This window comes from Bos mutus, chromosome 4 (genome assembly GCF_027580195.1).
Source record: "Bos mutus isolate GX-2022 chromosome 4, NWIPB_WYAK_1.1, whole genome shotgun sequence".
Lineage (NCBI taxonomy): Eukaryota > Metazoa > Chordata > Mammalia > Artiodactyla > Bovidae > Bos > Bos mutus.
Window position 1 is genome coordinate 92,107,804 of NC_091620.1, and position 19,321 is coordinate 92,127,124.

A 19,321-nucleotide genomic window follows, 5' to 3' on the forward strand; every position below is an offset into this window, starting at 1 on the left:
TCTTTTTCCTTCTGAGTGGTTCCGTAGATTTTATTTTCAAAAAGGACCTGTGAACCCCAGAAAGATTTAGAACCACCAAATTCTAGTGTTCATATTTATTTGGCACCTTGAGGAAACAATCACAGAATATCAGCATCAAACAAAATGCTAATTTTGTTATACCAGGAGGGAAAGGATATATGTAGAGTCTGAAATTCTGGTTTTGAGCTTTAGTTCTGTTATTTATTAAGCTCTATGGCACTGGTGGTACAGTGGTAAAGAATCCACCTGCCAGTGTGGGAGATGGTGGTTTGATCCCTGGGTTGGGAAGATCCTCTGGAGAAGGAAAGGCAACCCATTCTAGTACTCTTGTTTGGGAAATCCTATGGACAGAGGAACCTGGAGAGCTATAGTCCATGGGTCACAAGAAGTCGGACATGACTTAGTGACTAAACAACATGACCTTGAATGGATAAGAAACATAAATTCTTTGCATCTAGTGACAATGTGTATCTGCTTATCAGGTTGTTGCTAAGATTAAATGGCATCAGATATGAGAGAGTACATTGTAATGCCACACGTCATCATAACTTTAGTACCTGTTTCTAGTAGCAGTTTGGGGAAGGAAACCTTCCCAGGGAACTCTTTAGTTCTCTGTGGAACCTGGGCATTAACCTGGAACTTTAGGGGATGAATCTGTGATAACCTGTATATTTTTAATTCTCTCTTCAAATAAGATAGCATGACATTGGAGAGAAAGCCTTGGGAGATCTGTATTGTAATTCTACCTGTACCATTAAGTTACAGTATACTTAGAAAATTTCCTAACATATCTGTAAAATAGTGATACTGATACTTGTCACAAACTCTGAGTTGTGAGGGGCAAATGAGATCATATGCATGAAATATTTCATAAAGTGTTTGTCAACCAATAAATGATTTTTTGAGCAAGTTATTTAACTTTCTGTGCCTCAATCTCAGCATCAGCAAAATGAGGTAATTTTCTCATAGGGTTGTTGTAATAATTATATGAGAGAAAAGAACATGTAAAACACCATAGGAATCTGGCACATAGTATGTATTCAGTGAATGTTAACTTCTTTCTTCTTGTTTTTGTTATTTCTTACATTTCTGGGAATATATGCACACATTCTCTTGTCTTCTTAGCTTCATTGTTTTTTGAGGGGGAAGGGCAGAGGAAACAAAATTAAAACACATGAAATGGAGAGAAACTGGTTATTTGGGTATTATTTAAAGGATTTGATCTAGAGGTAGAATGGACCAGAGTACCTGATCAAAACCTGATGTGGATTGAGCCCAAAACTGGACTTCAAGAATGGGTGTATAGAGGTAAAGGTTAGTGGTTAATTGTATATTTTTATAATTCTTATACCATACTCTTCACCCACTTTAAGTTGTTGGCTCTCAGTGTATTCAGAGTTGTGCAGCCTTTATCACATTTACTTTAAGAATGTTTTAATGGCCCCACCAAGAAACCTGATATCCACTAATCAGTCTCTTCCCATATCCCCCACAAGGTTCTACCTCTACGTAGTCAACTATATATTTTTTCTATGTCTTTATCGACATTTTACATGAATGAAATAATATATGATCTTTTGTGACTAGCTTCTTTCACTTAGTGTAATGTTTTCAGGGTTCATCCTTGTTGTTCAGTTCAGTTCAGTCGCTCAGTCGTGTCCAACTCTTTGCGACCCCATGGACCCAGCACGCCAGGCCTCCCTGTCCATCACCAACTCCCGGAGTTCACTCAAACTCATCTCCACTGAGTCAGTGATGCCATCCAACCATCTCATCCTCTGTCGTCCACTTCTCCTCCTGCCCTCAATCTTCATCCTTGTTGTGGCATGTATTATTAGTTACTCCTTTTCATTGCTGAATAATTTTCCGTTGTATGGACACACCATGTTTTGTTTATCCATTCATCAGTTGGTAACCATTGCGGTTGTGCCTACTTTTTGGTTTTTATAAAGCATGCTACTATGAGCATTCATGTACATGTTTGTGTAGACTTGATGTTCTCATTTCTCTGAGATGTATACCTTGAAATGAAATTTCTGGGTCATATGGTAACTCTGTTTAATCTTTTGAGGAACTGCAAACTTTTAAGTGGCTGCTCATTCCTGCCAACAATGTATGAGTGTTCCAGTTTCTCTGCCTTTGCCTGTACTTGTTATTGTCTGGCTTTTGATTAAAGTCATTCTCCTTGGTCTAAAGCGGTATTTCATTATGGTTTTGATTTACTTTTCCCTGATGGCTAATGATATTAAGCATCTTTTCTTGTGCTAATTAGTTATTTGTATATCTTGGACAGAAAGTGTCTTTCAGAGCTTTTCCTTGTGTTAAAACTAGGCCATTGTTGACTGTACTGCATTGCTTCCTGGTTTTATAAATACAGTTTTACTGTTTTATTGGACAGTTGTGCTCATTTGTTCGCATTTTGTCCATGGCTGCTTTTGTGCTTTAGTGGCAGAACTGACTGAGGTAATGTGGCCTGCAAAGCCTGAAACCGTTCCTGTTTGGCTCTTTAGGAAAAGAGTTTGCATCCATTAAAATATTAAGAAGTATTATTCAAGAAATAGGAAAAATATTGGAATAAAACTCATATACAAAGAAGTTGTACACTGTATGATTTTAGGTGTGTTAAAATTGTAAATATGTGAGCATAGCAAACAGTAAGAGAAAAAAATAGTAAAATATTAACAATGATCTTTGGATTGTGGATGTATGGCTAATTTACAGCTGATATAGAAAAATCTAAAGAAAGAAATGACATTTTACAAAACAGGCATGCATTATTCTTGTAGCCCAAGACAGGAACATTTGGTGCTCAGCACTAAAAAAAAATATATCTAGGATGACTTTTTTCAACTAAATTTATTTTCCTGTTTTTTTTATATTATTATGAGCACATAAATAAAAGAATCCTTTTTTTCAGCTGTATAGGACATGTTTTGTACAGATAGCCATTGTATCCTTACTTCCTTGTGAAGTTATCTTGAAATTAGTGCTTACATATAGTTGTTTTTGTACATAATGGGGTAGTCAATACTCAATAGATTATTGTTAACCGAGTTTCCATTTATGACTTCTTGGTAATTTTTTCCCACAGAATTTAATGTATTTCACTGTTGGGTCTACGAATGTTTCATTTATCAGATAAATTTTACTGAAAACCTTGTTTATTAAAATACTTAATAAGATGAATTTAATTGTTAGTACTTAACATTATACTTAAGATGCACACTTAGCCCCAGGTTATTTATTTTTTTTTTTCATGTAGCTTAAGGCTTCCAGCTCTGTGTTCTTTATACTCAACCTCTAAATTAGGTGAGTGTGCTCTATGTGTGTTCTTCTAATTTTTTCTTTATATTTGGAGATTGAAGTTCTTTAGAACTTCTGCATTGTAGAACTGGATGGATTTTTTTATGTGGAGTTGTAGTTCACTGAGTACCATTTCCATACTATGGCTATATAAAACTGCAGGCCCAGATTTTTCTCCATTTCTACCAATTTGTTTATAACTTTTATGAGTCAGAAGATTTCGTGTAGTTCAAGGTGTAGCAGATAAACTGAATTGAAACTCAGGAATCCTGTTTTTGTTTTAACAAAACCTTTATCTCAGTAACTAATCTGGAATAAATAATTTACATTTTTGGCCTTGTAATTATAAAGGTTTGTGGTAATTCTTTCAGATCTCTTTCAGTTCTGAAATACTGAGATTCCCTGATACAGTTGTTACTAATCTCGATCTGTTTGCCTTCACTCATATCTCCTCTTCAAAACACTCACATTCTCTATCACACCCCACATTTTGAATACCATTTGGAGAGTTATTTTTTTAGATTTAATTTACTTTGGGATTAAAGTACTTCTCTGGTCTGCTGTTTTACTGATAGTAAATCTTAAAGTAGGATGATGATAAACTATATTTAAACCTTTTATTACATTTCTGCATGGTCAGAAAGGATGCAAGACTTCAAACATCTAAGATATGTACTAGACCAATCTTTTCCCTATAGTTAAGCAGTTTTGTATCAATGAAACTTGACAGTTTTTTACTTGATTATCCAAACTACTGCTCTTCTCTATAGAATACTAAAAACAATAAATTTGTAGTTTTGTAAGTCTGCTACTTTAAGTTCCCACCGTGGTGGATTTTAAGCTGTGAGCATAAAGTCACTGCATGTGGGGTTGGGAGAGAGATGTGCTCATTTGGCTCTCCCCCTGCAGCACATGGGGCTTCCCAGGTGGAGTTAGAGGTAAAGAGCCCATCTGCTAATGCAGGAGGTGCCAGAGACATGGATTTGATCCCTAGGTCAGGAAAGATCCCCTAGGGAAGCGAATCCCATGTACAGAAGAGCCTGGCGGGCTACAGTCCATAGGATAGCAAAGAGTCGGACTTGACTGAAGCGACTTAGCATGCACGCATGCTGCAGCACACAGGGGGAGGAGGTGCAGCTGAGGGAAGGGAGCAGACTAATTATAACCATAAAGTGGTGAAACTTGTGTCCTCATGGTTGCTAACTTAGCTCCTGTGAAAGAGCGATTCTCCATGTATTTTTGAGGATTATGGTAGAGAGTGATCATAAGTTTAATGTAAATTTAGGAATGTTGTGAAAAATTAGTTTAATTATTTTATACTCAGTCCTAAATTCTTGAAGTAGTTTTTAAAAGGGAAGCAAAAATGCTCTAGGGAAGTGGTTATGGTAACTTGAAATATTTATGAGCAAATTGAGACTGGAAGAAGGGAAAGTCTTTAAATGGATTTAGAAGCAAGTTTACAATTCTTTGCTTTTAAAATATTGCTCAAATTCAATTTTAGGCTGAAGCTTTTGATGCTAACAAAGTACTCCCTCAAGGACTCTTAAGGATGGAAACATGTAAAGGTTTATGTATTTTAAAGAGTATATCCTTTATGATAGTGAATTCTGAGGGGGTTAACTGTCTGATTCAGTGACTCAAGGAAGGAATTTTTTTCTTTTACAGATAGGTCACTCACTTTCGGCAAAAGATGGCTGTGAGTCAGGTGATCAAAAAAACTAGTGGAATAGAACTTCTCAAAATGTCTTCAAAGATGCTTGTCAAAATCTACCCAGTAAAACTAGGAATTTTGCTAGTGATTTTTTTAAAAAAATGTCTGATATTTCTTCTTTAGAAGGTAAAAGACCTCATTTAGGAGATTAATACATATTATTGTATTTTATGCAGTTGGTTATTATATTGCCCTTACTGATGAATATACATTTAAAAAGCCTTTATATGTGATAAGTGTGTATGACTTTTGATATATATTCACACATATACAAACACGAATACTATACAGTGTATATACTATGCAGTATACTGTGTCATTTTTAATGTTTTAAGATAATATCTTAGTAATCATTCCTGTGAAAAAATAATACAGCATAAGGAATGAAACATTTATCATAGGATTGTTTCTGTGGGAAGATCAGTTTTGACTGTTTTCATTTTGATATAAAGGACTTTTTCCAGGACAGTGTTCTGCCAAGTGTGTGAAGATTGCCTCTACTGCCCAGCAGTCACCCACTTCTTTAGTTAGGCAAGTCGTGATGACTACGTGATCAACTACGGGTTGATCATGCTCATTCCCTTCTTTTGCTTGTTCCTATATCCTTACTTTCCCTGTTAAATGGTACTCATTCATCAATCATAGTACTCATTCATCAAGATTTTTTTAATCTTTTTTAACTTATGACATAGCACTTAACTTCTGCTTATTTCTGTATGTGACTCTTTTTGGAATGGTACGAGTTCTGTACTACTGTAGTAGAAGTTCTCTTTAGTTAGCCAGTCCATTCCCTTTGTACGACATACTAACTCATGCCCGTAGCATTAAAGCTAGGCTAATAGACTACTTTCTTGTACTTCTGTCCATTTCTGTTCCCACTTTTTGAGATTTAAACTTATCAAAAGTCACTTGTATTAATAGATTCTTGGGCAAAGAAAATTTCATATAATAGGTCTGTAGTGTGAGCTGAACAGGGATACTTTAGAGGAGCAAGACAATTGAGTGTGTTCGAAAAGGAAGTTGTATTTGTTTCTGAACCTGTGTACCCTGGTTATATTTTTTATTATAATCATATAATTTAATTTACCCCTACCTATTTTGAAGAAATATGAGTATGACAGGGTAGTTCCTGTGAAAATGAGGTCACTTGCTTTGGAATTTACTCAGAGCAAGTTGCTGAATAGATTGCAATTGAATTAGGTGTGCAAAAGACAACTACAAAATACTGGTGAAGAGCCTTGAAAGACCCTTACTCTGCATTCAGATTTGTTTACAAATGTCCTTAGTTGTTATGTCATTTAAAAGAAACTGGAAACCATAACTTCTTCAGTGTGAGAATGATTTATTCAAGACAAAGGCTACATTAATAACACTTAGCAAAACGTTAATCAAAAGGTCTTGTCTTGGTCTTATATTGAATGATTTATATGATTGAAGTTAAAATGACATACATTCATGATTCCCTCTTTTGATCAGATATTTTATTTACTCATTATCACTTTTCCATGTATTGTGTTCCTGTGTGCCTGCCTATGTGTATGTTGTATTTGGTTAATCATAGATTCTTAAAGCTGTAAGTGTCCCTAGAGAAAAACCGTGGGATGTGATATGACTTGCTGAATTTCACAACTAATGAAATGGTGTATCTTTTACTTGAATCAAGGGCATGTATGCCAGTCCAGGCCTCTTTACAGAAGTCTTTAATTGATTTTGATGTGTGTTTTGTATTCCTTATGATAAGCTGTATACTGCTTAGAATAGATGGAACCAGTGAAGCAATTTGTGTAATCTCAGTCTCAGCCCCATATTTGGGACATTCAGTGCCTTTTTTAGGCTTTAGCATTAGGTAGCTTTAGGTTTTGGAGAAGGCGATGGCACCCCACTCCAGTACTCTTGCTTGGAAACTCCCATGGACGGAGGAGCCTGGTAGGCTTCAGTCCATGGGGTCGCTAAGAGTCGGAAACGACTGAGCGACTTCACTTTCACTTTTCACTTTCATGCGTTGGAGAAGGAAATGGCAACCCACTCCAGCGTTCTTGCCTGGAGAATCCCAAGGATGGAGGAGCCTGATAGGCTGCCATCTACAGGGTCGCACAGAGTTGGACACGACTGAAGCGACTTAGCAGCAGCAGCTTTAGGTTTTAGAGAGGCAAAAAGAGCTTCTCAATCAATGTGTGTCCCATTTCAGAACTTTAAGGAGTAAGGAAGAAGCTGTTCTAGGTGGTTCATGGGCCATTCTCCAGGCACCTGTTAACAGTGCTCTGACCCTGAAAGAGAAATCAATAAATTGGTATGTATTGAGTGCCTCCAGTGTTTAACGTATTATTTAGCCATTGGGAACAACACTGTGAATAAAACAAACACAGTGGAATAAAATAGATGAAATCCCTGACTTATCTCAGCAATTGAATTATTTAACTGCAGATTCTAGTGCTATAGAACTAAGCACTGTAACCAGAGATCTCCAGACCTAGTGTGAAGGAGTACGGCAGAGGGTGAGGGTCAATGCAGGGTTCTGTGTGTGGAGCCAACATTTTAGATAAACTCGAAAGCATACATGGGAATTGTCAGGGGAATGTGGAGGAGAGAAAGTAAATTTGTAGGGAGTAGACAGAGTGAGCAAACTTGGCAGAAGAAATAGTCTGTCCAGAGGCACTGAGATAAGAACAGAACCAAAGAGGAAGGAAGAGAGCGAAACAGACGATGAGGAAGTAAGCAGGGACCCAGATATGCATGATCAGGGAGTCATTAAAGTATTTTTAAAGCTCTTGTTTCGTATTATCATATTTATATTTTTAAAAAGATCACTCTGGCTGCTCTATGGAAAACAGAATGAAGGGAGAGACAAGAAAGGACATGGGAGACCAATGAAAAGGCCAGGAATAAGATGCTGGTATTAGAGGTGAAGATAAGGCCTAATATATATTCAGAGAGGTTCACTTTATAGTTTGACTGTTGCTTTTGTTCTTTGAGACTTCATTTCTTATTTGCATTCCTAGTTAACCATTGTAATTCATGCAGTCATTCTATCAAGATATATAAGCTACAGGAACCTACTGTAAATTTTATTTTTTTGGAGTAGGGTTGAATATATTCCTTATTCTCTTGGTCATATAGGAAGTATGCTCTCATTTTTAAATTCAAGAAATGAAAGCTTCTAAGTAGTAATAAAATGAAAGTATAGATAATAGGATTCGTTGTATAATAATCTAGATGTTTTTACTAGAAGACATGTGGGGAAATATTTTAAACAAAGTGAAAAAGAGCCTTGACTGCAGTTATGATTTAAGAATAATAGTATTAAGAACTCAAATAGAAAGCTATTTGTAGATCAATAGAAGGAAATGTGGCTATTACATAAATTAAATGATTTTTAAATTTATATTTACATTGCACTTATTATATATTAGTCATATACCATAATTTTAGGAAGTACTTCACTGTCAACAAAATGTTTTCAAATTATAAGGTAAATACTACTATAAATTATTAGTAGATATTTTCCTAATTTATAAGTGGGCAGTCATGTACTACTGTTGTTCCTATCTTCCTTACCTAGAATAGTTCCTTTGAATTGAGATTTACATTAAATTTGTATGTATTCAGTGAAAATGAGTCAAGCAGAGGGAAAATAATTACCTTGGACAGGGAATATGAAATACTATGCTTCCTGTTTTCCTCACCTCAATGTATTTATATATTGAAAGTAGAAATCTGTGTTTAATAATTAAAATAATTTTTTACATTTGCATTACTGATTAACTTCCAGTCATGTTAAATATTACTTTTACATCCTTTTATATCTTCTTCAGATGTCTCATTTACATCTTCTAAGATGTATTGAGATAGGTTCTAAAATTAATGAATTTATTTTGCTTGAATTTCAATAAATTCTATAACAGCACTATACATGAAACAGAGCACATACAATTTGAAAGATTCTGCTTCTAAATTTGTTAGAATGAACCTTTTATGGATTAAATGAATTTATGGTCTATACCATGTAAATTTTGTTCTTATACAAATTTTCAAGTTTGGATGATTTTGTACAGATATTCATGTAAGGATTTTTGAAAGATGCTTACACAGATAATAGTGCTTTTCTCTTTAAAATAAGAAACAAAGATTCTAGAGACCTCGAAGTATTTAATATACATGGCTCATATAGTCTAATGATAACCCCTCTGCAAATCTGAACACTCAGGTTACCTTTATTTTTAATAAGTTGACTTGTATTTCATGTACTTATAATTTACTTTCCATGTGTATAATAGATTATAATTGCACATTAAAAAGTATATTAATGTTAATAATTTGTTTTTATTTGAAAACAGCCATCTGTGATATTCCTCAGTGCTGTTACCACATTTATAAGGTTTTTCTCCAAAAACAGTAATCAAATTAACTTACTCACTTGCTTTTTTATGTATGGTGAATTAGCATGATGACTTATGGTATACTTTTTTTTTTTCCTCTCCTTTATTGCTCAGCATCTTTATGAATAACTCTTTGTCTTCTATTTGGTATGTTCATAAAGGGATGAATTAATTTTAATGTTAATATAAGGAAAACAGCATTGAAAAAATGCTTGTTTAAAAATATCACTTAATCAAAAGAGATGTGTAATCTGTTTTGTATTTATCTATTGTATTTGTTATGTTTCACTGGTGTGCTAAATTAGCAGTGTTTGTTGAAGTCTTCTTTTATAAGAGTACTAGGTAGCTTAATAAAATTAGTTACCACTTTTTTCATGGGTAAGTGTGGTATTTTATACATTATTCTTTAAACCATTTCCAGGTGACTATAGCTATTTTGAATAGTTGAGTTTTTAAGTGTTTATATATGCAAACAGAAACCAATCAGGCTCACACCAAAGGTATTTGGTTCAAAACTTGGACTGTATAACTAAATGGAAGAATGTGGAGAATTCAGAAAGGGTTCAGAAAGAATCAAAAATCCCAAGTGCTCTTTTAAAAACAAGCAAAAGCATTCTAAGTTCTTAATGTGTTGTTATGTCTGGGATGAGAAATTGCCTGTTTTCTTTCCTGTTTTTAATTTTAAGCACTTAATACTTTTAAGCTTCGACACATAAAATACTTCAAAGCATACTGTTCAAAAGTTTAAATAGATTTGATAAACTATGGGTCTTTTGAAGAGGAATGCTAAGATGTAATACTAATTAAATGGACAAAAAGTATAAATAAATTCAGTCTGTGATGATCATGTTGTTTTTCAATAGTCATTGAATAAATTTATTTTTTGATTTAAAAAGTCATCCTTTTATGTAATGTGTTTGTTATAAGGTCTAAAGAAATAGACTGGCAACCTTATTTTACTACACGCCTTGTAGATGATTTTGGCACACACCTACGAGTATTCAGAAAGGCCCAACAAAAGATAACAGAGAAAGATGATCAAGTGAAAGGTAATAATATCTTTATCCCATTTGAAAATTAGGATTTTATTTTATTTTATTATTATTTTTTTAAATCCGTTTTTCTTTATTATTCTCTAATCTTGAATTGTTCCTTTTCTGTCCAGGTACAGCAGAAGATCTTGTAGATACCTTCTTTGAAGTTGAAGTTGAAATGGAAAAGGATGTTTGCCGTGACCTAGTGTGCACTTCTCCCAAAGATGAAGAAGGTTTTCTTTTTAATTTAACTTTTTGAGCATATTAACTGTTCACGTTAGTAGAGGCAAATTAGCAGAACCATTTAACAAATACCAGGGTAAAATCTACCCACTCCAGTGTTCTTGCCTGGAGAATCCTAGGGACGGGGGAGCCTGGTGAGATACCATCTATGGGGTCGCACAGAGTCAGACACAACTGAAGCGACAGCAGCAGCAGCAGGGTAAAATCTAAGAGTGAAGTTATTCTTACAGGACAGGAAGCTTAGTAAAAACACTACTGCTTATTTTATCTTTTAACTCTTAGAAGTAAATTTCCAGATTCTTTTTTCTTTTAAAGAGAGCCTTTTCAGTTAAAGAGAACTTCCTTTGTTGTCTTTTAAAATATAGCAAACACAAACATTTTATCCTTAGGAATTTACTTTTTTTGATCTGTAGTAATTTTATCTTCACCTTGAGTTTATTATTTCTAATTCGAGAATACACCTAGTATTGTAAATATTTTCTAAGGGAATGATGATAATGTTTCAAATGAAATTTATAGAGTTGAATTGACTTTTCTTTTTGAGAGGTTAGACCAGATAAATTTTAGCTGAGGATGTTGTCTTTTCCTAGTTTTACAGTGACCGAGTCTGTGCTACTGGGCATATTGTTTTGATTATCAGATTTTGATTATCAGTTACATAATTACCTTCCCAGGAAGTGTCAGCATATGAACACGTCAGAAAAGCATTGCTAGTCGTGGAAATTGTTTTCTTAGATTTTTAAAATGTGCTCAGCTTTTCTATTTCTTTGCTTTCTTTTCTGCTCTTTTCCGTTTTTCTTCTTTCCTTTTTATATTTATTATGCAATTCAGTTTTTAATTGCTCCTTCATTAGCATTAATATGAAATAACTAAATGTAAGGAATAGTTAGAATGATGTATAGTTCTTTTATGTAAATCAAGCCCTCTTCAATCAGTAAAATAGAAGAGCATGTTCTTTTTCTTATTACCTGCCAGGTTAGTGGAGGTTCTTTCTTGAAAAAGAATTGTAAGTATATTTTTAAATGTGCAGATAACTTAAGTATGTAGAGATGTGTGGTAGAAGAGTAGAGTACTTGGTGCAACTAAAACTTTGGGGAAAAACACTTTTGTAATTGAAGTTTCTCAACAACTCAAGATTTAGGGTTCAGTTCAGTTCAGTCACTCAGTCGTGTCTGACTCTTTGCGACCCCGTGAATCGCAGCATGCCAGGCCTCCCTGTCCATCACCAGCTCCTGGAGTTTACTCAAACTCATGTCCATCAAGTTGGTGATGCCATCCAGCCATCTCATAGATGTAGGGTAGAACTGGGCAAAGTAAAAAAGTGTATATTACTTTGATTAATGAATATTTGCTGTTTGGAGAATAACAAAGATTTTTATTGAATACTGATTACTAAGATAATAAGCTTATATAATCAGCAAACTGCTTAATCCTGCCACTTTGTGTTTTATATCAAGAGTAGGTGGAGATTTTGTATTTTCTGTTATTATGGCTCCTTTTTTTTTTATTTCTAGGATTCCTAAGGGATTTGTGTGAGGTCTTATTATATTTGTTGCTACCTCCTGGAGATTTCCAGAACAAGATCATGCGATACTTTGTCAGGGTAAGTTTAAACACATACCAAATACATGGCTATAAAGAAACTTAGAGTAGTAATTACCAAATTTTTGGTCCCAGGACCCTGTTACACACTTAAAAATTATTAAGGACCCCAAATAGCTTCTGTTTATGTGGGCTTTGTCGATCAATATTTATTATATTGTAAATATTAAAACTAAGGAATTTGGGAACACAGAATACACAAGCACATTCCATTAACTATCATGCTCCATTCTGAAAATACCACTGTTTGCTTCCCTTTCCCTTACACCCCAGAGGTTCCTGGACAACACCTCAAGAACTGCTTGAGTTAAAGTTAGATTATGTTTTAAATTTTCTTTAACATTGTTGTTCAGTCGCTTATTCGTGTCCGACTTTTGCTACCCCATGGACTGCAGCACACCAGGCTTCCCTGTCCTTCACCATCTCTCTGAGCTTGCTCAAACTCATGTCCATTGAGTCGGTGATGCTATCCAGTCATCTTGTCCTCTGTCATCCCCTTCTCCTCTCCTGCCTTCAATCTTTCCCAGCATCTGGATCTTTTCTAATGAGTCAGCTCTTTACATCAGGTGGCCAAAGTATTGGAGCTTCAGCATCAGTCCTTCCAATGAATCCTATAAATTTATCTAAAGTAGGCTAATTAAAATAACACTTCTGATAGAAACTTTCAAAAAAAAACCCTGGGCAGCTAAGATTCTACTTCTTGGCATTGAAAAATAAATGTCAGATGAAAACAATAATTTTGGACTCATTTATTCTCTGGGTATAATCCTTTGGGATAAAATTCTGTGTGCAAATGTAAAGGAATAACATTTTGACTTTGATTACTGGTTATGACCAAGAAATGCTAGCTACGTTAGTCCTTACCCTGGCTCAATGGGTTAAATTAAAAGTTTCTGATTATACTGAAAATGAAAGTTTATGATCTTTTTAGTCTGCCATTCTGCAAAACAGATACACCAGTTCCTAACTGAGCTTTTTTGCTTATTATTATTTAAGCAGTATCAATTTATCAGTATCCTGATAGCTCTCTAACTTGAGTTCAGTGCATTTTCAGGTAGGGTAATGATGCTGTGAAATGAATAGAAAATGCTTGATCTTGATGGGAAGAGTCTGATAGATTATATACATTGAAGACTTGGGCTGGTCATTATCAACATCTGGCATGTCTATGTCTAGATTCACATCTACCACTGAAGGAAGATACTGCTAATCAGTCATCATATTCATTCATGCTGATTATTTGGAGCAGTCTTTGCCTGCCTGATACTCTGCTTAACTTTTAAATATACAAGTTGTGCAATTCTGTGCCTTCTTGCGCATCCATCCCTGTGACTTTAAACACCATCCAAATGCTAATAACTTTCAAATCTATATCTTTCCCTTCTAAACTGTCCACCAGCTGCCTACTAAAATCACTATTTCACTGATGCACAGCCCTTTTAAACTTTGCATGCACAAGATGGAAGTCTTACTCTTGCCTCCAAATCCTGTGTACCTTTTATAAGTCTTTTCTTCATTCCCGTAATGACCACCCAGCAAATGTTTTAAATCTTAAGTCCTTTTAAAAGGCTTACAATAAGACTGTGGGTGATGTGGCGTTGTTTAACCTCTCTGGCCTTCATTCCATGTCATCACTGTACTCCAACCACACAGGCTTTTCCAAAGTGCCATTTCTCTCCACTATAGGATTATCTCGTACGCTTTTTTTCATCTGCTTAGAATGATTTGCATTATACTCTTGGCTAAATTATATTTGTCCCTCATATCTCACTTCCTCAGAAATACTTCCTTCTCTAAAAGCCCCCTCATAATTCCCTATCAGTGTAGGTAGGTACTGTATTCCTTCTTAAATTTACCATATTTTAACATGAAAGTTTGATTGTTGGATTAACTTGCTCGATGCCTTTTTCCCCTAACAGAATCCCAAGCCCTAGAGGACAGGGGCCATTTCTTCATTTCTGTATTCTGTATCACTGTGTACTTACTGGTTTTCACAGTGCCTGCCATATAGCATATACCAATCAGATAATCAATTTTAATGCACAGTTCAGTTGAGTTCAGTCATTCAGTAGTGTGCGACTCTTTGCAACCCCATGGACTGCAGCACGCCAGGCCTCCCTGTCCATCACCAACTCCTGGGGTTTACTCAGACTCATGTCCATTGAGTTGGTGATGCCATCCAGCCATCTTATCCTCTGTTGTCCCCTTCTCCTTCTCTTTCAATCTTTCCTAGCATCATGGTCTTTTCCAATGAGTCAGTTGTTCGCATCAGGTGGCCAAAAGATTGGAGTTTCAGCTTCAGGATCTGTCCTTCCAATGAATATTCAGGACTGATTTCCTTTAGGATGGACTGGTTTGATCTCCTTGTAATCCAAGGACCTCTCAAGAGTCTTCCAACACCACAGTTCAAAAGCATCAATTCTTTGGCTCTCAGCTTTCTTTATAGTCCAACTCTCACATCCATACATGACTACTGGAAAAACCATAGTTTTGACTAGATGGACCTTTGTTGGCAAAGTAATGTCTCTGCTTTTGAATATGCTGTCTACGTTGGTCATAACTTTTCTTTCAAGGAGTAAGCATCTTTTAATTTCATGGTTGCAGTCACCATCTGCAGTGATTTGGGAGGCCCAAAAAATAAAGTCTGACACTGTTTCTACTGTTTCCCCATCTATTTGCCATGAAGTGATGAGACCAGATGCACCGATCTTAGTTTTCTAAATGTTGAGTTTTAAGCCAACTTTTTCACTCTGCTCTTTCACTTTCATCAAGAGGCTCTTTAGTTCTTCTTCACTTTCTGCCATAAGGAGTGGTGTCATCTGCATATCTGAGGTTATTGATATTTCTTCCTGCAGTCTTGATTCCAGCTTGTGCTTCATCCAGCCCAGTGTTTCTCATGGTGTACTCTGCATATAAGTTAAATAAGCAGGGTGACAGTATACAGCCTTGATGTGCTCCTTTCCTGATTTGGAACCAGTCTGTTGTTCCGTGTCCAGTTCTAACTGTTGCTTCCTGACCTGCATACAGGTTTCTCAAGAGGCAGGTCAAATGGTCTGGTATTCCCATCTTTAAGAATTTTCGACAGTTTGTCATGATCCAGGCTTTGGCATAGTCAATAAAGCAGAAATAGATGTTTTTCTGGAACTCTCTTGCTTTATTGATGGTCCAACGGATGTTGGCAATTTGATCTCTGATTCCTCTGCCTTTTCTAAATCCAGCCTGAACATCTGGAAGTTCATGGTTCACATACTGTTGAAGCCTGGCTTGGAGAATTTTGAGCATTACTTGACTAGCATGTAAGATGAGTGCCATTGTACATTAGTTTCAGCATTCTTTGTCATTGCCTTTCTTTGAGATTGGAATGAAAACTGACCTTTTCCAGTCCTGTGGCCACTGCTGAGTTTTCCAAATTTTCTGGCATATTGAGTGCAGCACTTTCACAGCATCATTTTTTAGATTTGAAATACCTCACCTGGAATTCCATCACCTCCACTAGCTTTGTTGGTAGTGATGCTTCCTAAGGCTCACTTGACTTCACATTCCAGGATGTCTGACTCTAGGTGAGTTGATCACACCATTGTGATTATCTGGGTCATGAAGATCTTTTTTGTACAGTTCTTCTGTGTATTCTTGGCACCTCTTCTTAGTATCTTCTGCCTCTGTTGGGTCCATACCATTTCTGTCCTTTATTGTGCCCATCTTTACATGAAATGTTCCCTTGGTATCTCTAGTTTTCTTGAAGAGCATTCTGCTGCTGCGACTGCTAAGTCACTTCAGTTGTGTCCAACTCTGGGCGACCCCGTAGACGTCAGCCCACCAGGCTCCCCCGCCCCTGGGATTCTCCAGGCAAGAACACTGGAGTGGGTTGCCATTTCCTTCTCCAGTGCATGAAAGTGAAAAGTGAAAGTGAAGTCGCTCAGTCGTGTCCGAGTCTTCGCAACCCCATGGACCGCAGCCCACCAGGCTCCTCCATCCATGGGATTTTCCAGGCAAGAGTACTGGAGTGGGATGCCATTGCCTTCTCCAGGAAGAAAACTCTAGTCTTTCCCATTCTGTTTTCCTCTTATTTCTTTGCACTGATCACTGAGGAAGGCTTTCTTATCTCTCCTTGCTATTCTTTGGAAATCTGCATTCAGATATATATGTCTTTCCTTTTCTCCTTTGCTTTTCATTTCTCTTCTTTTCACAGCTATTTGTAAGGCCTCTTCAGACAGCCATTTTGCTTTTTTACATTTCTTCTTCTTGGGACTAGTCTTGATCCCTGTCTCCTATACAATGTCTTGAATTTCTGTCCATATTTCTTCAGACACTCTATCAGATCTAATCCCTCGAATCTTTTTGTCACTTTAGGTCATAGCTGAATGGTCTAGTGGTTTTCCCTACTTTCTTCAATTTAAGTCTGAATTTGACGATAAGGAGTTCGTGATCTGAGAGGAAACCTATTTGACCTTGCTGGCTATGGGGCACATACTACTGCTACTCTTTAAAGATTAAACTGACTTTTAGGAGACAGGAATGACGATCAGTCTTGTTACATGGGTTTAAAATGTGTTTAAAATAAGTAGGGTTGTTTAAAGAAAAAGCAAATACATTTTGCCATAGATTGATCTTTTAGGCCAATATTTCATTTCTTTTTGCTTGTGTCTAATTGAGTGAGTGTAATTGTAGAGCTCTGTGGTCAGTTTGTTTTTCTCTTAACTTGATAGTTCTTTATCACTTTCCTTTGTTGATAATTAAATCTAGGTTTTCCCAAAAGGCACTTTGTTCAGATTAAATAACAGACTAGAAAGTTCTTAGTTCTTTCCTTTATATGAATCCTTTGTATGAGTTGTACAAATCACAGCATTTGACTGAGATATTGCTATTTAATTGCCTCTGCTGTCTCCCATTACCATGTTTTATGGACATAAAGATTCATGGCCTCAGTGACTCTGTAACTTTTAAATCTTCATATTTGACAGTTTATGCTTGTGTTACAGTATATGAAAATTGCCACATAATTTATAATATTTGCAATATTTTGCTCTCACTAAAACTGTATAGGAATTATTGAGTCGTATGACTAACCAAGGACTTCCCTGGTGGTTCAGATGATTAAGAATATGCCTGCAATGCAGGAGACCCGGTTTCGATCCCTGGGTCAGGAAGATCCCCTGGAGAAGGACATGGCTACCCACTCCAGTATTCTTGCCTGGTGAATCCCATGGACAGAGGAGCCTGGTGGGCTGTATAGTCCATGAGGTTGCAGAGTCATACATGACTGAGCAACTAAACACACAGACACACACACATATACATGACTAACCAAACTCTTTCATGAGGCAAATTAGGAGATCAAAATAGTTTTCAGAGAGACATAACGACTGTTTGCCTTAACTAATATGAAGCAGTAAACTTATTCAAAAAGGTTACCCATATGTTTTTTACTCCTTTGAAAATAAACTTTCAATAAAGCACTTTTTTGTTTGTCAATTTTATCATTTCAGAATACATTTAAAAATTTGAGCATGTGTGGTCAGATACATAATTTGAGGGAAGAAATTACATAAATAAATATAATTTTTAAAAAGTTAGAGATTAAAGCTAATCCAGAATAAGTAATTTTCTAATTTGAGACTGGAAGATGTCTTAAAAGACATTTCAAAAAGTTTTTGGAGCCTCCATTAGTGCCTTTTAGAAATATTAATTGATCATGGGGTAAAAGTTGTCAAAGACTTGTAAAACTTATAGAAGTAGAATTTATATAAAATATTTCTCTAAAGGAAAGCAAAGTGAAGGCTCTCGTCTGTGAACTTATACCAGAAAATGGCACAGATAAATTAGAAATCTGGAAAGGAATAAATAAATTGGTCCTTTACTTAGAAAAGTGAAACATCCTGTTAAACTTGTGGCTATTTAGCCTTTCTAGTATTCATAAGAAATTCTGTTTCATAACTCTAGATATCACAAGCATAGAGGACTGAAGATTAAACAAGTAGACTATTGTCTAAGTTTGAAAGTGAAAGTGAAGTCGTTCAGTCATGTCCTGCTCTTTGCGACACCATGGACTGTAGCCCGCCAGGCTCCTCTTTCCATGGGATTCTTCAGGCAAGACTACTGGAGTGGGTTGCCATTTCCTTCTCCAGGAGATCTTCCCAACCCAGGGATTGAACCCCAGTCTCCTACATTGTAGGCAAACGTTTTACCATCTGAGCCACTTAGTTTCTTGATTTGCATCATTTAATTTTTTCAAAGTCATGCCATATTTAAGACAGTGACCTTGAGAAGATAAGAGTATTTTTGCATAGAGATAAATCTTTTATCTCTTTTAACTAATTTCCACTCACATACGAAAAGTTCCTAAAGAGCTGTAGTATATTAGGAGAGGTGGAAGACACAGAATTACTTAAAGAATGGTATGTGATAAATGCCATAAATACAAAGCATGAGTGTATTTTAAATATATAAGTGAATAGTGTTCATCAGAACAATCAGGGTTTATTTAATTAGAAAATTAATTCTGTAGTCAGTCCTAGAAGGAGAGCCAGAATCTTGATAGACGTGTAAACAGCTGCAGAGAATGGGAAGGTATAGTCAAAGAATATTAAGTAATTGTATTACCATAAATGTTATTTTATTTTTATTATCTTGTATTAGAAATTTCAAACAGACAGGTATAGCAAGTTAATACAATAGACATTTATGCGCCAACAAACCAGATTTGAGCAGTGTTAACATTTTGCTGTAGTTGCTGTAGCCCTCCCTCAAAGGCAGTCACTGTTCTGATTGTTTTCTTTTTTTGTTTTTATACTTTTAATATAGATGTAGGAGTCCATAAATACATATACTGCCATGTTTTGCCTTTTAAAAATGGATATAAATGCTAACTTGATCAAATCAGTCGCTCAGTCGTGTCCGACTCCTTGCGACCCCAGGAATCGCAGCACGCCAGGCCTCCCTGTCCATCACCACCTCCCGGAGTTCACTCCGACTCATGTCCATCGAGTCAGTGATGCCATCCAGCCATCTCATCCTCTGTTGTCCCCTTCTCC

At 36.0% G+C, this 19,321-nt stretch overlaps 1 protein-coding gene across 3 annotated transcripts in view; it reads left to right on the forward strand.

Moving 5' to 3' along the window:
• SNX13 (sorting nexin 13) overlaps nt 1-19,321 on the forward strand; it is a 146,002-nt gene that overhangs the window by 61,041 nt on the left and 65,640 nt on the right. For all 3 annotated transcript variants that reach the window (XM_070369758.1, XM_070369760.1, XM_070369761.1), the window contains 3 exons: nt 10,339-10,460; nt 10,577-10,678; nt 12,203-12,291. In XM_070369758.1, the coding sequence (XP_070225859.1) occupies nt 10,339-10,460; nt 10,577-10,678; nt 12,203-12,291 (313 nt within the window). The remainder of the gene's footprint in view (nt 1-10,338; nt 10,461-10,576; nt 10,679-12,202; nt 12,292-19,321) is intronic.